We start from the raw sequence: 16,406 nt of genomic DNA, 5'->3' as shown, positions 1-16,406 counted from the left end.
CCTGGACATTGATTCAAACCTTGAAATGGACACCAGATATTATTTTTGTCTTTTAATGATGCTTTGTGTGCGATGTTTGTGTCAGATATTAAATGTAGAGCTGTTTATACTAGTTGAGTCTTGTCTTTTATTGAGAGGATATCCATTGTACAAATCACACTTTAACTATGCCCAACTCATGTCAAAGTGAACAATTAGTTAAGCTCATCAATTATCATCACGTTTGCTTTATGGGCATCGCCTCCTTTGTATGATTGACTGGTGAGTTGAACTTACTTCCACCCATGAAAGGTTGCTTGCTAACAACCAGGAAAACGCCCCGTGTCATGTGTTACCGGGGAGGACAGAAACAAACATATTGATAACAGACAGGGTGTTGGCTGGAAACACAACGATTCATCTCGTAAGTAGTCACTTTTCAGTTAGCATGTACAACATTTTTACAAATGTTTTATGTTACATCTAATATATTTAGTTACCTATTCCACTGCTATGTGAATTGTACAGTGTTGTCGTTTGATTATGTAAACAATTTTAGATATTTCTCATTCTCTGCACACACTACCGTCTTAAAGTGAGCCAAACAGGAAACTAAATGCACAATACCTTTGTTATTTGCAGTGGGGAAATATGTTTCGTCATTGTAAGAGTGTGTTGGGTATGCAAGAGTGGCGAGTGAATATATTTAAACCTTAAGTTTTTGGTTTGCATATTTCGCAATGACGGATGAACGTGGATTAGAAATATATAGGGGAAATACATTAACATAGTGTGACCCTCACTTGAGTTAATCGGGGCCTTGTCTAGAACACGTTCATCATACATGGCTCGTACAGGTCGCGCGTCGTGTTTGTTTACTTAAGGGCGTAATGGCAGTCCATACTTCAAACATTTCCTCGGTGGGACATGTTCAATAAACACACACGTGGAAGTAAGTTTGAATTTGCAACACATGAACATTCTTCTTGCATTCGCTAATTGTGCTCACCGAATAGTTGGAAACATATCTCAACAAACATGTCCTAAACCACAACAAGAGGCCTTCAGAGGTAGCTCTGTTCTACGACAGTAGACAGATAGAGTGTTCTATACTATGGTAATAAAGCAACACCCCACTCGGTCAATCTGTACTGAAACATGTCAAACTTCTGTATGCTTACCAACATACAAACACGTGGATATTCTATTCTTGGGAATAAGTCTACATGAGATAAATACTAGTACATTAAGAAGCGATACACAAAGACGTGTGTGATTTCTTTTCCAGGCACAATGGCAAGCAAGCATGAGAAGTTGCAGAGGTTGTCTGACGCGTCCGATGCCTGTTTGGAGAAACTGGACGTCGTCATAAGAAAGCTGTATGCACTAGCGGACGAACTGGACATACAACAAAAGAAAATGGACATCGCAAAAATTAGTTTCGCAAGTTCTGGTGTTGTTGGAGGAGGTTTGGCCATTGCAGGTTTCGGTTTATCTTTTGTCACATTCGGAGCGTCTCTCATCCTAACGGCTGTAGGAACCGGCATCGCTGTGGCTAGCGGTGCTGGGGGAATCGCTACAACAATTGCAGAGAAAATTGTTAAAAACAAAAGCGTCAAAGAAGCTAAGGAAGCGGTGCTGGAGTATTCCTCTGCCCTGGCGGACTTTGTGCTTATCCTTGAAGTCTTCAGTGATGCCTTGACACACGACGAGCAGGTACGGATGCTGGCCATCCTGCAGTCATCCTCCAGTGATGACACTTCCACTGAGGATCTCTTCAGTGACGTGCAGGATAACACCATGGCTGCAGGTGCATATATGAAAGCTCACAAAATCCTTAAAGCAGCCAAAATTGTTAATGCCACAGTTGGTGCCATAGAGACTGGGGCTAAAGCAGGACTGCATGCTAGTGCCAAGGCAGGCCAGGCAGCTGCTGATATTGGCGGAGAGGTGTTTACAGGTGGTAAGGAGGCGTTCCGAGCACTGGGGACTGCTGCTAAAGCCATCAAGATAGGAGGGGTAGTCTTGTCAGGAGTTGGTGTCATCATTGACGTCGGATCTATTATATACTACGGCATCAAAATACGTAAACGCAAACCTTCTGAGATTGCGCAAATGATTCGCAAAGTTGCCAGATCCTTGGAAGATAAGGATGAAGAACTGGGGGAAGAGGTTGCTTTCGAGAAAGATGAGTTGCATCTGTCCAGGAAGATGGAGACCAAATTGGGTATTGTACCTAACGACGACGTAAAGGCCGTGGAATAGAGTCACTAACTGAGCATCACATACAACGCCTCGAAACGTAATGTGCTTGTAGTAGTTTAGGCAACGGACGCTATGATTATTGTAGATTTGGAGCCTGCAACCTCAGATTTGCATCACATATTACATAGGTCTACCACATTCCTATTTCTTGCTGTTGTCATACAGGCCACGGAAACAGGTCAATGGTTGTTGTTGTCTAACGTCGACAACTCTATGGAGGCAAGACGCATACGCCAATAAAATTTACACGAACCATTCAATGAATGACGTATTCTGAGAATGCATGATGCAAATGTGTTCATTACTTGCACTGAGCATCAAACACTTGACACGCTTACACGGAATCTACACAGCTGCTTCATACCGACATAAACAGACTGAGCAAGATGTGCCATGTCAGTGATCACATCTTTAATGACAATCGTTGCAAACAGAAGCAGTCTTAACAAACTTCAGCCATTTGTCCATAGTGCAATCATAAAGCTTGAATGTTCATGCAATAACAACATAAATTTAATGTTGAAGTTCAATTGTGTAGATCTGTGAGAATCATAATAAACTGATGGTATGGTTTTCTCTCGACATTATTATCGTTAGCCGCTATTGAATATCAACGTATTGTCAATACATCGCTTGTGGATTTTGTCATTTAATGTGCAGTAATTACGTCATTAATAGCGGCGATGACGTATTGCCCCCATATCGATGTTTCACGTCCTTTTAGAAAGTGCTTACAAGCTAGGTCTAAAATAATTCCCTGATGTGCTACAAGTTTTACTGTCGCAACGATATCTGTTAATAACAATGTTAATGTCGATGAATGTTGTTTTTTTTTCGTTAGTCACAACGTGGCTGATATCTTGCAAGCGTCAACGATCTACTCACTTTCAGGAAATCTTTAATACTGACGCTCTTCTATAAATATGAAGTGCGTGTTTGCATATAGATTTATAGAAAGATTTGGACAAAGGTCAGGCATTCCGGAAGAGATATGTGTGTCCCTATCAGCGTGTGTTGTTATCCTGCTATGACGACCGGCGTCCCGGGGATATCCGCCAGGTACACGCCAGGCGGGAACTCGATACATGCATACGTAGGGGGCGGTAGATTGTGAAGCGAGTGAAACAGAAACAACGTTGTATTCAAAGGATATATATCCACCTTCAGCTGCATATACTCAAAACAAGTATATACCTGCAGGTACGTATATAAGTATATATAGTGACATTACTGATTTCTGGCAAATAGTACGTATATGCTTCCCGACAAAAAGAAAGCTGACGTCACCTGTTGTGAGATACTAATATTATGCATGTAATGCAGCCCTTGATATCAGTATGAAACATATGGCACGAAATAAAAATTCCTTGATTTTTCATTTTAGTCTACATATCAAATATTGCTGTTTTCGCCCTGTGTTGCCCGGTACTGCATGTGTGTAATGGATGACCAGATGCTAATGTAAAAAGACATTATTTCTAAGTCTTATACTTTTCTGTTCATCTGTTTGATGATTATGATAATTATTTGTGAACTTTCGCAGTACTTACTTGAACTTAACGAAACTAAACACCATTTAATATCAAATATTACCTTGTCAAAGGCTTAACCACCGATATCTTGGTATCTTGGCAGATAAACATTGCATACAATAATAACGCGATTTGTAATCTGCCCTACATACAGGATACAAGGGCCATGTCGGTCGCAGATACCAAGCTGGACGAGCTGTCAGAAGCGACTACTGACTGCGTCGCCCGCCACGACCACGTTGTGCAGCAGTTGTTGGAACTGGCAGATGAGCTGGACAAGGAAGAAAGGGAGGTTGACATCGCCAAGATTGGCTTTGCCAGCACTGGAGCTGTGGGAGGAGGACTGGCGTTACTTGGGTTCGGTCTGTCCTTTGTTACCTTTGGGGCTTCCCTCATCCTGACAGCTGTAGGGGCGGGTATATCCGCCGTCAGCGGGGTTGGAGGACTGGCGACAACGATCACAGAGAAGATCATGAAAAACCAAAAGTTGAAGGAGGCCAAGGCAGCTGTTCAGGCCTATTCAGATTCAATCAAATCGTTTTCGCATGTTTTGGAATCATTTTGTAAACTGTTGCCTGATGAGGACCAAGAGAAGATGTGGAAATCTTTGAAGGATAACATTGAAATGGAAATGACAATAAGTAGTGTTATTTCAGACGGTCGCAAACTTGTTGACACCATAGCCAGTATCAAGAAGTTGATGACAGCGGCTAACAATGTCAAGGACGTAGTGGAGGGACTGCAAGGGGAGGGAACCGCTGCAGCAAAGGTCGTAGATGTAGGGGGAAATCTAGCCAAAGAAGGCGACGAAGCTTTTCAAGCTCTGAGTACTGGGGCTAAAGCTGTGCAAATAGGAGGCGTTGTCTTGTCCGGGGTAGGCGTGGTCATTGACATTGGTTCCATCATATACTATGGGATCAAAGTTCATAACCGAAAACCTTCCGAAGTTGCTGAACTCATAAGGAAATTGGCGAGATCTATGAACTAGCATTTGTCTAATGTTGTTAAATGTCAATACAATGACTGTATACATACCAAACTGTCTAGTTTTGTTTAACTCTATCGGTCTTGTACATTGATCGGTCTGTCACATTGATGTAGGTGTTCTGAATTGATGCGACAAGACTCACGTGACACTGACAGGCTCTCATCACTAAAAGGTTATTTTCCGTTTGCAGAAAGACGTAGCGTTACAACGTAATTAAAATACAGATGTAATTCAAATAAGTCTACAAATAGACACGAATTCCTGCTGAGCATGAAGCACAAACCTGAACCAAATGCTCAAATTCCAAAGCCTAATATTAACAATTAATCAAATAATCAAATATGTTCTGTTTTAAATCATTTGGGCATATAACCATGACTGAGGTACATAAACAAAACCTTTCTGTGTTCTACCACAAGAATGTACTATGAACCCTGGTCCAACCCTGGGGCCATGTGATCCGATGACACAGGACACAGATTGTGTTATTTAACTGAGCATATTCAGGCGGCAACCTGGGGTTGATCAGTTAATCCTGGCATTGTTGATTGCTTTACTAAGCAGTGCGTGTGATCTATCCAGCACTCCAGTCACTCGAACAGACGAGATGATATTTAAAAATAATAACATCAGTTCATACGTCTTACTGATTTGAGATGTTAAGCTAAGTGTTCTTCGCGAACAGTATCATTTGTGTATTGCACGAAGGACGTTCAGATAAGCGCTCGTATTTGATACAGTCTCTTCTCATAAGACATACCTATAGTAAACATGTGTTGTAATTCAACTGCCTTGATGAAGTAACAAATCACCCAGGTCGAATATAGACAAATATCTGCGTCTACAATTTATTATACACAACCGTTTACAGCATCAAGTAACACACCTGTATAGTTTATTATGTCATTTAAATAGGTGATTGAACAAAGCAAAATGTTTTTCAATGTCCATATACGTTTGGCTTTATATTTATTGCAACACGATCAATGTATGTGCCATGTTATTACCAATACTGTTACAGCCGTCGTATAGCTGGACTGGTACTGCTACGTGCGGTGTTAAGCAACACCGAACCAACAAATATATACTATACCAAATACATGTGGTAATGTCAACCTTTCGTTTTTGAAGGGCTTTGTGTGTGTGTGTCTGTGAATCCATCTGAGCCAGGGATATTCTTCAGAATGTCTACGGTGAGAGATGTTTTATTGAACACCATTTAAATACAAATTACAATGACAACGTAAGGAAATGTTTGTTGTGAAATAACTCAAACGCAAACAACATATGTGACTTATATATCAGTGGAATCGAACTTGTAATCGCAGATAAATCACTCTCCATTTGAGCTCTTTTGCAAATGCTTGCATACAGGCACGATATATTTTATGTCCGGTTCCCAGATTCATGAAACTTGCTCAATGGATTCTGGTATTTATGTCGAATTTATTGTTTCTGAATGTAAATGCTCGTAGTTGGGGAAAAACATGTCTACAAATAACGCTGAAATATCCAACAAAGCGTTAAAAGTCCAAGTACTCGCAGTCGCCAGCATTAAAGTGAACTGTTACGTTTGGATGTAACTCTCAATTCAACAGCCCAACAGAAACGCTGAACCGACCCAATGAAAACATGTCGCTCAGTATCCCCTGTCAATGTCCACAACATTCTCCAGCGCTTGTCCGTTCACGTAACGATTAAAGTTGGCCAAAAACATGGACGCTAACTGCAAAAGAACAATATAAATAATATATGCGATGACCATGGGATTGTCATGTTCAATTTTAAACAGTTCGTTGCATCAATGCATTGTGTTAATATGATTGTTACTGCTTTTGGACACACGTACAGGTCAGGGTCACAATTGATCTTCGTCAGAGGCAACTAACTAGATCGGGGTATAAGATGCATTTCATATTTCGGTGCTCATGATGTCAATCACTGGATTTTTAGTCCAGATTCGACTATTTACAGACCGACATCATGAAGATGGAAAATTACACAACAAACGAATACCGCCAGTTTGCCTTTCACGGAATAGAGAACGAATCATCATGAAGTGCATTTCCACTGCATGAATGTCATTGTTCTACAGCACAACTTAAAGATCGCAGATTCTTTGTATTACTAAGTGTACCTTTTTGTATGAGTCCATACAATCACTTTGGTTAGATGCGTGCGGTGTGATCACCACGTCCCTCTCTCCCCACAGAGGACTATCTCGAGACAAGGGCTCCTCCGCAAAGACGTCCAGCACAGCCCCCGACAGCCATCCTCCTCTAAACACAGGTTTAGTCTCCATAGTGTTATGTGTCAATGGGAAAAGATCACCTGTGATAGTATGCTCTATTGTCATCTTTTAACATTCACGCATGTTGATAATTAGTGACTTCGAGGATGGATCCATCGTTGAGGTGTAGCGTGGATACCAGGGATTTATTCCCTTACATGGACAAAACACAATATTCCACATCTTCACTACTTACTCGTGGTGACAGGGATTTAGTCTGTACTGCAGAACGCCTACAGAATATATCGGAATGACAATGATTACCTGAGTGCTGAAAGAAGACTCTCATCGTCAATTATGTATCCGCGTCCAACGTTGATGAACAGAGGCTGTTGAAGACGATGACTCCACATCATACAATACGAACATTAGAGTGAGTGAGTTAAAACTTTACATCGCATCGGCAATATTACAGCCATTTAGCGATGAAAACAAGGCAATCAATTTTAAATATCTGTCGACAAAGGACAGTAACACTAACTAGACTAACACATATATATATATAGTAATGAAATTTAAAATACTTTAACTATAGAGGACGATACAATATAAAAACAGGCTATAGATCGCCAACAACTGAAGGTAGATCACCATACCAGGGACCATGGGGACTTACAGTACTTTTGCTACCTGCATGGACCCTAGTTGGATTTACATCATCCCTTCAGCCGCTGGCGATTGTATGAAATATTTCGCCAAACATTAAAAGAACAAAAATACTACGTTTTAAGAACCTGGTAGGTTTAAATCTAGCTTTGAAAATTTTGGGACTTACGTATCCTATCAGGAGGACAATAATTTTACGATACTTTAACCCCGTTTGAGGAACCTACATTAGAACACACACAAGATACATAAATTATAAACACCACATCAAAGTATTTAAAATACAAAAGATTTTTTTTTATTTCACAAAATCATCCTGCACGACATCATGAGCAGTTGGATGGAGACTGCAGAAGAAAGGGTGACCCACAGCTTCATTTCTCCTTACCTTCTTCCTACAGTGGGAAAGCACGTCCCCACTCAGAAGACCCCGAGTTTCAGGTGTAGACGGTAGAATGTTGACCAGGAAATCACAGGAGGACAGTAGTTCAAGCAGATCACATGGTTGTCTTTATATGAAATATGCACTTTACAGGCGACAGGAAATCGAGCAGTTCACATTGTTGTCTGTATATAACATGTACAATATAGGAGATCATGTAGATCACAGGTTTTTCTGGATGAGTTCCAGTCAGATATGTTACAGTAACTCGGGTAGTTAATATATGGTTGTTTGTGCTAAAAAACGTACACATATTTTCTATACTTTCTACAGGAAAGAACTGTCGTTGTCAATGAAAATCCTAACTGTACAAAGAGAGGTCAGAGTGTCATTTAGCGCACTGTACATTTAAAGCATCAACATCTTACCGCAGTGGGAAGACTCCACCTCACACAGTGTTACGCAGACATACAGAAGAACATCTTTATGTTATACCTGTACTCATCTACAAATGTCTTCCTGTCTTCTTCCTTGACTTCAGATCGTTTCAAACCCCACACAGTCATATCCCAGTATTTACATGCACGGGCAACTGAAAACCCAAACACAACGTATACAAACTGCAGTTTATTTCAAATAGTCATTGACTATTAAGATAACATTTGAATATATAATGTCGTTATGTACAAATGTATTTGATCGACATCCTCCAGGTAAACAGTGACAAAGAATGACACCATTGTCGCTAGCCTTGTCACTACCAGAGGGACGGAGTATGCTCACCTTTTCGCGAACATCCGGTATCATCAGTATATGATTGTGATTCATAAACACATGCTCGTGATATAGTTAATGCAATCGAATCAGCTTTTATCGTGGATTTCTTATTGAAATGGAAATGGTTTTATCGCCTTGGCTATATCTGCTGCAAAAGCGAAGTGAAGAGATCGTTTTGCATACTGAGGTATTTCATTGAGACAATTCTTTAATCAGTGCTTTTTATTTTCAAACATTGTCACCTTCGCTGCCAATAGCTCCCAGTCCCAGTATCCCCACCGTACACGAGCTGAGGTGCTTCAATCCAGAATCGGGGGTTGTTCTGAAAGATGTTTTCAACAACCTCTACATGTTGGTTCAGAGATATTAGTAAACTCCGGTGAAAAGAAAGTATACGTCTGAAAAATGTTTTTGACAAACTAATTACAACATTTTCAAAACGTTACAAGGTTCAATATCGTCACTAAAACATTGCCAAGTTGAGGTCCAGAGTATAACGTTTATGTAACTGTACCTGTATACATTCTCATCGAATAACCATTTCTGTTTGTTAATAGTTTAGCCAGCATCGATCATGCCGGTAGAGAAGACAGTTCTGTTCGTATAGACTATATATTTCCGAGTTTTGACATCTTCGACTCATGGCGTCATATCGTGAAATGTCTATATCCTGATTTATGGATGCACAAGGGAAGGTAAGTCAAGTGATGTCAGGAGTCCTGGGTAAGGCCAGATTAAGACAATGGTGGTTTGAGTTATTTTCTGATCCATGTTAGTCACATGTACTTTCCGGAAATAAGGTGATATTCAAAATTGGGATTCTATCTAAAGGTATATCAGTGGTTGATCTACGTTATCAAGCTCTAACATAAGACATTTATAAGTGATGTCTAAGATGTACACATGCCTGTCCCACGTGCGTTGGTTTTGCTGCCTCTGAAAGTGTCGGAAGTTCATGTTGGCAGAGATGATTTGACCAATGACATACTGGGAGACCGGAGTTTGGAACGTCGTGGCGTTACGGGTCACCGTAATGCGGGGTGGCAGCTGAATCAGGATGTTAATGGCAGCATAAATAGGCTTTCACACCAGCAACTCAGGCCTGACAAAAACGACTCGACTTTTAAGTATTTCAGAATGATTACTTACGTCCCGTTTGATCTTCAGCACTGCATCAACTCCTGGAATAAATGAGATCTATGTGGAAGTTTACATGTAGTATTTAGGTTTATTCAAAGAACACAAGCAGCTGCCGTGCATCGGAGACTACACTAAACATTAATTGCATAACACAACTGAAAAGGGAAGGCGTCTCAATTCGCTATCTGTGCTACTGAAGAGTGCAGAACGTCGTCCAACATGTTAATTACAATTTCATGGGGATATGATGGTGGTGTTGGTGTCTGTCGAGATTCCGTCATCTAGTCTCACCTGCATCCGGCGTTTGGATCCACCTCAGATTGGGCAGCAGGTGTAAGTTCTGACACACGTGTACTGAGGATCCAAAGTAGACTTCTACATCTTTCCAGTAGGTTCTGTCCGGGGTCTGGAGATACTCTGAGCTCCCTGTCACAGAAACATATCGTTATACTGTTGATATGAGCAGTACACACTGCTACTCTAGTAGGAGTGCATTAGTAAATCATCTGCGCAGATTGCTCCACTGCTGATATGCAAGGTTCATTACTTAGCAGTGTCTCGTTGATATCAATAATTTGTTTAAAAATATCTTGGTAAACAAGCATATTGCTACACTGTGGATGTAGGTGATTCATTCAGACTCTATGTTCGACCTATATGTGTATCTATGGTCCCATGGGAACCCAAACACAACACTATACAGTGGTTACAAACATGTACACACTGCGATACAGTATCAGTAATTCAACAATCCTTTACAGTTTACTACACAGTTGGTAGCAGTGGTCCAATGAAAAAACATCCCCACTTTACTTTACAACTGATATCAGTGGTTCGATAAAAAATATGTACACAATACTACATGACTCAGAGTGGTTCAATAAAAACAGTACACACTACTTCATAGTTTATACTAGTTACGTTCTGACGTACCGACCCACATGGGTACAATGTGTGAAGCCCATGTCTGGTGTCCCCCGCCGTGATGTTGCTGGAATATTGCTAAAATCGGCGTAAAACCAAACTCAGTCAGTCTGACTTACCGATCCACGATGTTTATAGAATGTGAAGTATTACAAGTTACGCCTGACACACACTTTTGTTATGTATACATCGTTTGTTTATACCTCGGAATCATCACTTACATGCGCTGAAACTAAACGACGGGCAAAGAGTCTCAGGTGACCAAACATATACTGTAAGCCATTAAAAACGCAATTTGACATTCATACTTTCTTTACTCACGCCAATTTCAACATATATAAACCTAACTGGCAGATATGTTTTAAGTGAACATCTGTGAATAATTTCATCTGAAAATGTCCAGTCAACAACAACATCAGTGACGCAACAACGACATCAAACAAAGGAGGGGTCACTTGCAGTTAATATCGTGTGTGTCCACCGTGCGCTGCAAGACATGCTTGCAGTCTTTGGGGCATTGAAAGACACACATTTCTCAGGAACAGCTGTTGGATGGTCTGCAGCCTCTGATGGTCTGTGGTCTGATCATGACACCACCCCCTCCAAAACGATCATGTTCAAGGACACAGTTTGGCGCAAGTCTTTCTCCTTTACGTCGATAAATCTGTGGACGTCCATCTGCAAAGGATAAGTTTAACCTGGATTCATCTGACAAAATGACATCTGGCCATGGCCTGTTGCCAAAATTGGCCCCATTTGCTGCCCATCGCTGTCTGGCAAGTCTGTGGCGATGCAATAAGGTTGGACCACGGTACGGGTGACGACACCGGATGTTGAAGGCAGCAAGGCGTCCTTGCACCTTTTGGGCGCTGACATGACGTTGACTTGTCCCAATTGTCCTCCTTGCCTCATCATCAGCTGTTTGGAACCGATTTCGAAAGTGAGAAACTCGGATATTGCGGTTTTGTCGAGCTGTTATCACAGGTGGTGCACCAGGTCGCGGACGATCAGCAACACTTCCGGTAGCCCGAAAACGTTGTCTGAGTCGACTTACAGTGCATGGATGCACATTAAAGTGCCTGGCAATCATCACATCTGAAGCACCTTGGTTGACCATACCGGAAACCTGATTCCTTTCGTCTTGTGTCAAGTGTGGTTGAGTTCCACAATTCCTTGTGCTTTTACAGGGCCTGGGTGCAGGTAATGCATGTGCACAACGTGTTTCATGAATGTGGTTGTGTTTACGAGAAATGTCAAAGGTTCAGTTTTAAGTATCAAAGTTCATGTGAGAGGAATGCTCCGGGACTCGAACTCGAAATGGGCTAGAATGACAGTCTTTTATCCCTACATCCTCTGTATCGCAGGCAAAAAGCTTCAATAGAACTTTTGTGAGTTTCAGGACAACAAATACCAATTGCGTTTTTAATGGCTTACAGTATGGCTTATATTTGGAATTACACTTTCTCAATAAGGGACCGATTCTACTACTTTCGTTGGGTTGAGTCCCATGCGGGATTCGTACACACACTCCCGGCCAGCGAACAAAGTCAGCGTGACGTGATCATCAAATGTAATGGGACTTCAAACACTGATTGAGACTCAAATACAACTCGAAACAAATCCATATACACTTACACCTGTGTTTTAGTAGAACCCGCCAGAGATCAAGTCGTGGTTTCTGCTGCTGTAGGAAGGTGTTGATGTGGTCGTTTGGGAAGGCAGTAAGTACTACCGGTCTTCTCTCATTCTTGGTCATGACGCTGAATAAACGAGATGTGCTTGGGCACATGAAATATAATTTCTATTGTGCCACAGATTAAATCCTTTTGTAATGTGAGCAATCGACTCAGATGAGATTTATTATAATATGCAACAAAATTTGTCACCAGAAAATGGCTTCATACATAATATCTATGTGGGGAAACGAACCCGGGTCTTCGGCGTGACCAGCGAACACTTTAACCACTAGGCTACCCAACTGCCCCCTTATATATACATCTTGGGTCGTATCCAAGAGGTTCAGTCGTCTTAGGAACTGGACTAGTGCTATGCAAAGTTGCTGTCCAGGGCAAGCCAGAAACCCTTGGTAGTGTGTTCGAATCCTGTTTGCCCCAATTGTGTTTGTAGGCTTGGCAAATTTCATCGTGTGTTCAATAGTTTAAGTATTGTGGTAAAGATCTGAGACCTGAATCACTCTAGAGTTTACTCTGACATCAAGGTGTCTCGCCGTGACCGGAATACTATTCAAACACAATCACGCTACCTCGAAGCTGGGATTGCTACTCAAGAAGCCATGCATTCATGAAGCAATGAATACAGGCCTGACGGTGATTTTAGCGTCTTTCAGACAGTGCCATGAAATCTGAGGGTCAAGAGCTATGTAGATATATTCACAGATACTTTATCTAAGTCCAAAGACGGAACATAAACTACATCTATAATATTCTGCGCAGCTTGTAGAAATATGGCAACTTTTTACCTACCCTTGCAGCGCTATCTTATCAGATGGTTTTGACAACGGCCGAGTCAAGTTTTTGTGGTAGCCTAGTGGCTAAGGCGTTCAACTCGTCACGCCGAAGGCACGGGTTCGATTCCCCAAATGGGTACAATGAGTGAAGCCCATTTCTGGTGTCCTCACTCCCGGTTTTTGTCTTTTACAAAACCACGCGCAACCACATTTGATTTCCTATTGATAGGCCATTAATAACCCAGCTCATCCAACCTGACTGAGATTACATGGTCTTTTAGACCTAACCTCAAAAGATTTACGCATTCACTGTGACAATATCGAAGCGTGACGGCTTTCACATGAGTGTTTTGAGAGCGTTGACAACATTTTACCCCTAAAAGCTGCATTACTCAACGTATGAATATGTCATTAGGTTCACAGACAATATTGTCACACACTGTACTGAGGGAAAGCAGTTCGACGGCCACACATATTTTGTTTGTTGTTTAACGCCGCACTCAGCAATATTCCTGCTATATGGTTGTGGTCTGTAAACAATCGACTGTAGACCAGACAATCCAGTGATCAACAGCATGAGCATCGAACTACGCAACAAGTGTCAACGAATTCAGCGAGCCTGACCACCTGATCCCGTTAGTCGCCTCTTACGACAAGCATGGGCTGCTGAAGATCACTTCTAACCCGGATATTCACGAGTCAATCCAAATATAACTCTGCTATCCTCGAGTACATTTATATTGTGCTTGCAGCATGTTGGTAACTTCAGATTTAAGCATGTTAGGATCATTTAATTGTCAGGTGCTCGCATATTAAATCTAATAATGTCTTCAAAGCAACCAAGTGAGTAAATATACACAGGCCATCGACGTGACGAAGAAACACATTGTCCTCTGGGCTACCCTCCCTGCCCGACATACTCAAACCATCATTGAGATGGAATGGGTCACTTCTTTAGTAAGAACTTTGACCAACTGCAACGTTAAAGATATCAGTATCAGATCCAATCAGACCCACACAATAAATCAATAGATCGAATGTGAATGGTTGTCTTCGGCATCAGAGCTTGAATTATAAAGGGTTTTCAATAAAGTTTGTATGCTGAACGTTTTCTTTGTTCCCAATTGATTCGTTATGAAATGGTAGTAGCATATTGAATGAACATGATAATTACCTTGAAGACAAACACCAGCCGTTAGTGGCGGCCATTTTGAAGACTTAAGGACGTTCTCAAAAAGTCATCTCAAGTACTCATAATCCTCAAAGCATGACTTAGAACATCTTCAGATTAAAATGTACATTTTTGTGTTTCTCATAATGTTTTAGACTTCAGACGTTCTAAACGGTCTAAGAATATTTATGAATACGACCCATCTGTACAATATGTGACAGGATCAAACGCGATAGAAGCCAAATACTGAAAATATATTATCATAAATAGTAAGTCTACAATAACGAGCTCGTGCAGCCTCAGAACAGCTCACTTGGACATTGTAAACATCGAAAACCAGAAGCCAGACTTGGTTACATTACACATAGAACACTGATGCCAATCATACGAGACAAAGACGGACTGTGTGTACTTACTGGAAGACGGAGAATGGTGGATCTTACAACGTTAAATCGACAAGACCTGGGATGACAAGGAAGAGGGCACTGTGGGTATTCCGATCACGAACTGAGGTAAGGTGACCGAGTTCTGAATGTATTTTGTGTGGGATAAGGGCTTGATAAATTTAATTTATTCATCACGATTAGTCAAGCATTACTTTTACAGTGTTCAAACCAATTGCCCGTTTACAGAGATGTCTGTACGTATGTCTATATTGCCACAAAGGGTTACAAGCTTTCCAAAACAGATGTCTTGTTTAGAATAGGACTGTACTATCGGTTCAGTGATTTCTGAAGGTGCAAATAACAGTAAATACCCTCGACTATCGCCCAACGCTCATCTGGACTTTACAAATGGCATGACGGCAGCACTCAACTGGTCGCACTCTAGATGTAGATATTAGAGAATGGTTGGACTCAAAGGTTTTCATCTTGTTTTACCCTTTGACCTTCTAGCTAAGGCTTTTATGAAGAATATCTAAATACAATAAAAACAGGCAGACAATTCTTTTCGTGAATTAAGTTGAAACTCCTTTAATAAAGCAGCGAGAGTTGAAATTATCTACAGACATTTGATAAACGATTTAAATTCATCAGATTGCACAAAACCTTTAACAACATCAGTGCCAAAAAAAAAAACAACCCACAAGTTCCACTCCTAGTCTTCGCAACTCATGGAATAGAATAAGCATGAAATATCAATATACACTTTTACAAAAAGTAGGGGACATTCAATATAAAGGTGTCACCACCATAGATATTTCAAATCTTCAAAGTGATAAATAGTTTAACAATGTAACAGGAAATCTGGCGGAGATATGCATTTGTTGTTGAACGTTAAATGACCATAGATATTGTCATATGATAAGCTACAGTCTATCACATCATTCACTACGCGAAGTCAACCCTATCACTATAACCTCTATTCCCAACACACTCCCGCATTGGACGAGGCTTCAACTATACAAACGGCTAACATCAGCTTGGCTTGTTTCATCCCATTCTTCTTGAAGAGCAGCGCTAAGTACGTTGAGAGAGGGCGGTGTGTTTGGTGCAGATTGCACTAAGTACGCCTCCAGGGTGTTCTACCAGCCAAAGTGATCCCACCCTTCACTATAACTGAGCCACCCCCTTATCTAATTGTTATGTCTAACGTTAACAGCATGAAAACCCTCGTTCCGTCCACGCTACACTCCGTTGCGGACAAATTTTGATTCGTTCGCAAACGTAACGTTTGTCCAGCGACGACCTGTGTCGCCAGTTGTTGCCTAGGTCGTCCAGATCGACATTTGTTAGTTCAATGATATTAGATATACACATCACTACAAGGTTTCAGAAATAAAATTTTAAAATACATATACTGGATTCAGCATTAGCATGGTGGAATACATTCAAACAATTCAGCAACCTACCTGTATAGGTTCAAATTGGTTTAATTACTTGAC

The 16,406-nt window shown here is 41.1% G+C and overlaps 3 protein-coding genes across 3 annotated transcripts; 2 read left to right on the top strand and 1 right to left on the bottom strand.

Annotated features, from left to right (window-relative positions):
* Positions 1-320: 320 nt before the first annotated feature.
* Positions 321-2,443, top strand: LOC124257068. The gene is made up of 2 exons (XM_046691047.1): positions 321-403; positions 1,268-2,443. Exon 2 carries the CDS (start codon positions 1,273-1,275, stop codon positions 2,242-2,244), a length of 972 nt encoding a protein of 323 aa, XP_046547003.1. The 5' UTR covers positions 321-403; positions 1,268-1,272; the 3' UTR covers positions 2,245-2,443.
* A 680-nt stretch (positions 2,444-3,123) lies between these two features.
* Positions 3,124-4,815, top strand: LOC124257072. The gene is made up of 2 exons (XM_046691051.1): positions 3,124-3,444; positions 3,931-4,815. Exon 2 carries the CDS (start codon positions 3,943-3,945, stop codon positions 4,762-4,764), a length of 822 nt encoding a protein of 273 aa, XP_046547007.1. The 5' UTR covers positions 3,124-3,444; positions 3,931-3,942; the 3' UTR covers positions 4,765-4,815.
* A 1,141-nt stretch (positions 4,816-5,956) lies between these two features.
* LOC124257078 (glyoxylate/hydroxypyruvate reductase B-like) lies at positions 5,957-8,524 on the bottom strand. Its single transcript, XM_046691059.1, has 5 exons — positions 8,505-8,524; positions 8,049-8,169; positions 7,319-7,383; positions 6,902-7,043; positions 5,957-6,490 (listed from the first exon to the last, which is right to left on the bottom strand). The coding sequence occupies exons 1-5, from the start codon at positions 8,522-8,524 to the stop codon at positions 6,404-6,406; spliced, it is 435 nt and encodes a 144-aa protein (XP_046547015.1). The 3' UTR covers positions 5,957-6,403.
* Positions 8,525-16,406: the final 7,882 nt, after the last annotated feature.

Source organism: Haliotis rubra, unplaced genomic scaffold (assembly GCF_003918875.1).
Source record: "Haliotis rubra isolate DU_JTF1 unplaced genomic scaffold, ASM391887v1 Scf649, whole genome shotgun sequence".
Taxonomy (NCBI): domain Eukaryota; kingdom Metazoa; phylum Mollusca; class Gastropoda; order Lepetellida; family Haliotidae; genus Haliotis; species Haliotis rubra.
Note: the sequence above shows the minus strand (reverse complement) of the source record. Positions and strands in the feature narration are given on the sequence as shown.

Excerpts from the sequence above, each read along its gene's own strand:
- LOC124257068 (XM_046691047.1), top strand. The coding sequence starts at position 1,273 with ATGGCAAGCAAGCATGAGAAGTTGCAGAGGTTGTCTGACGCGTCCGAT.
- LOC124257072 (XM_046691051.1), top strand. The coding sequence starts at position 3,943 with ATGTCGGTCGCAGATACCAAGCTGGACGAGCTGTCAGAAGCGACTACT.
- LOC124257078 (XM_046691059.1), bottom strand. The coding sequence starts at position 8,524 with ATGTTCTTCTGTATGTCTGC. Across the intron at positions 8,170-8,504 it reads ATGTTCTTCTGTATGTCTGC|ACAACCATGTGATCTGCTTG; the intron begins GTAACACTGTGT and ends TTTCATATAAAG. Across the intron at positions 7,044-7,318 it reads AGTCTTCTTTCAGCACTCAG|AGGAGGATGGCTGTCGGGGG; the intron begins GTAATCATTGTC and ends ACCTGTGTTTAG.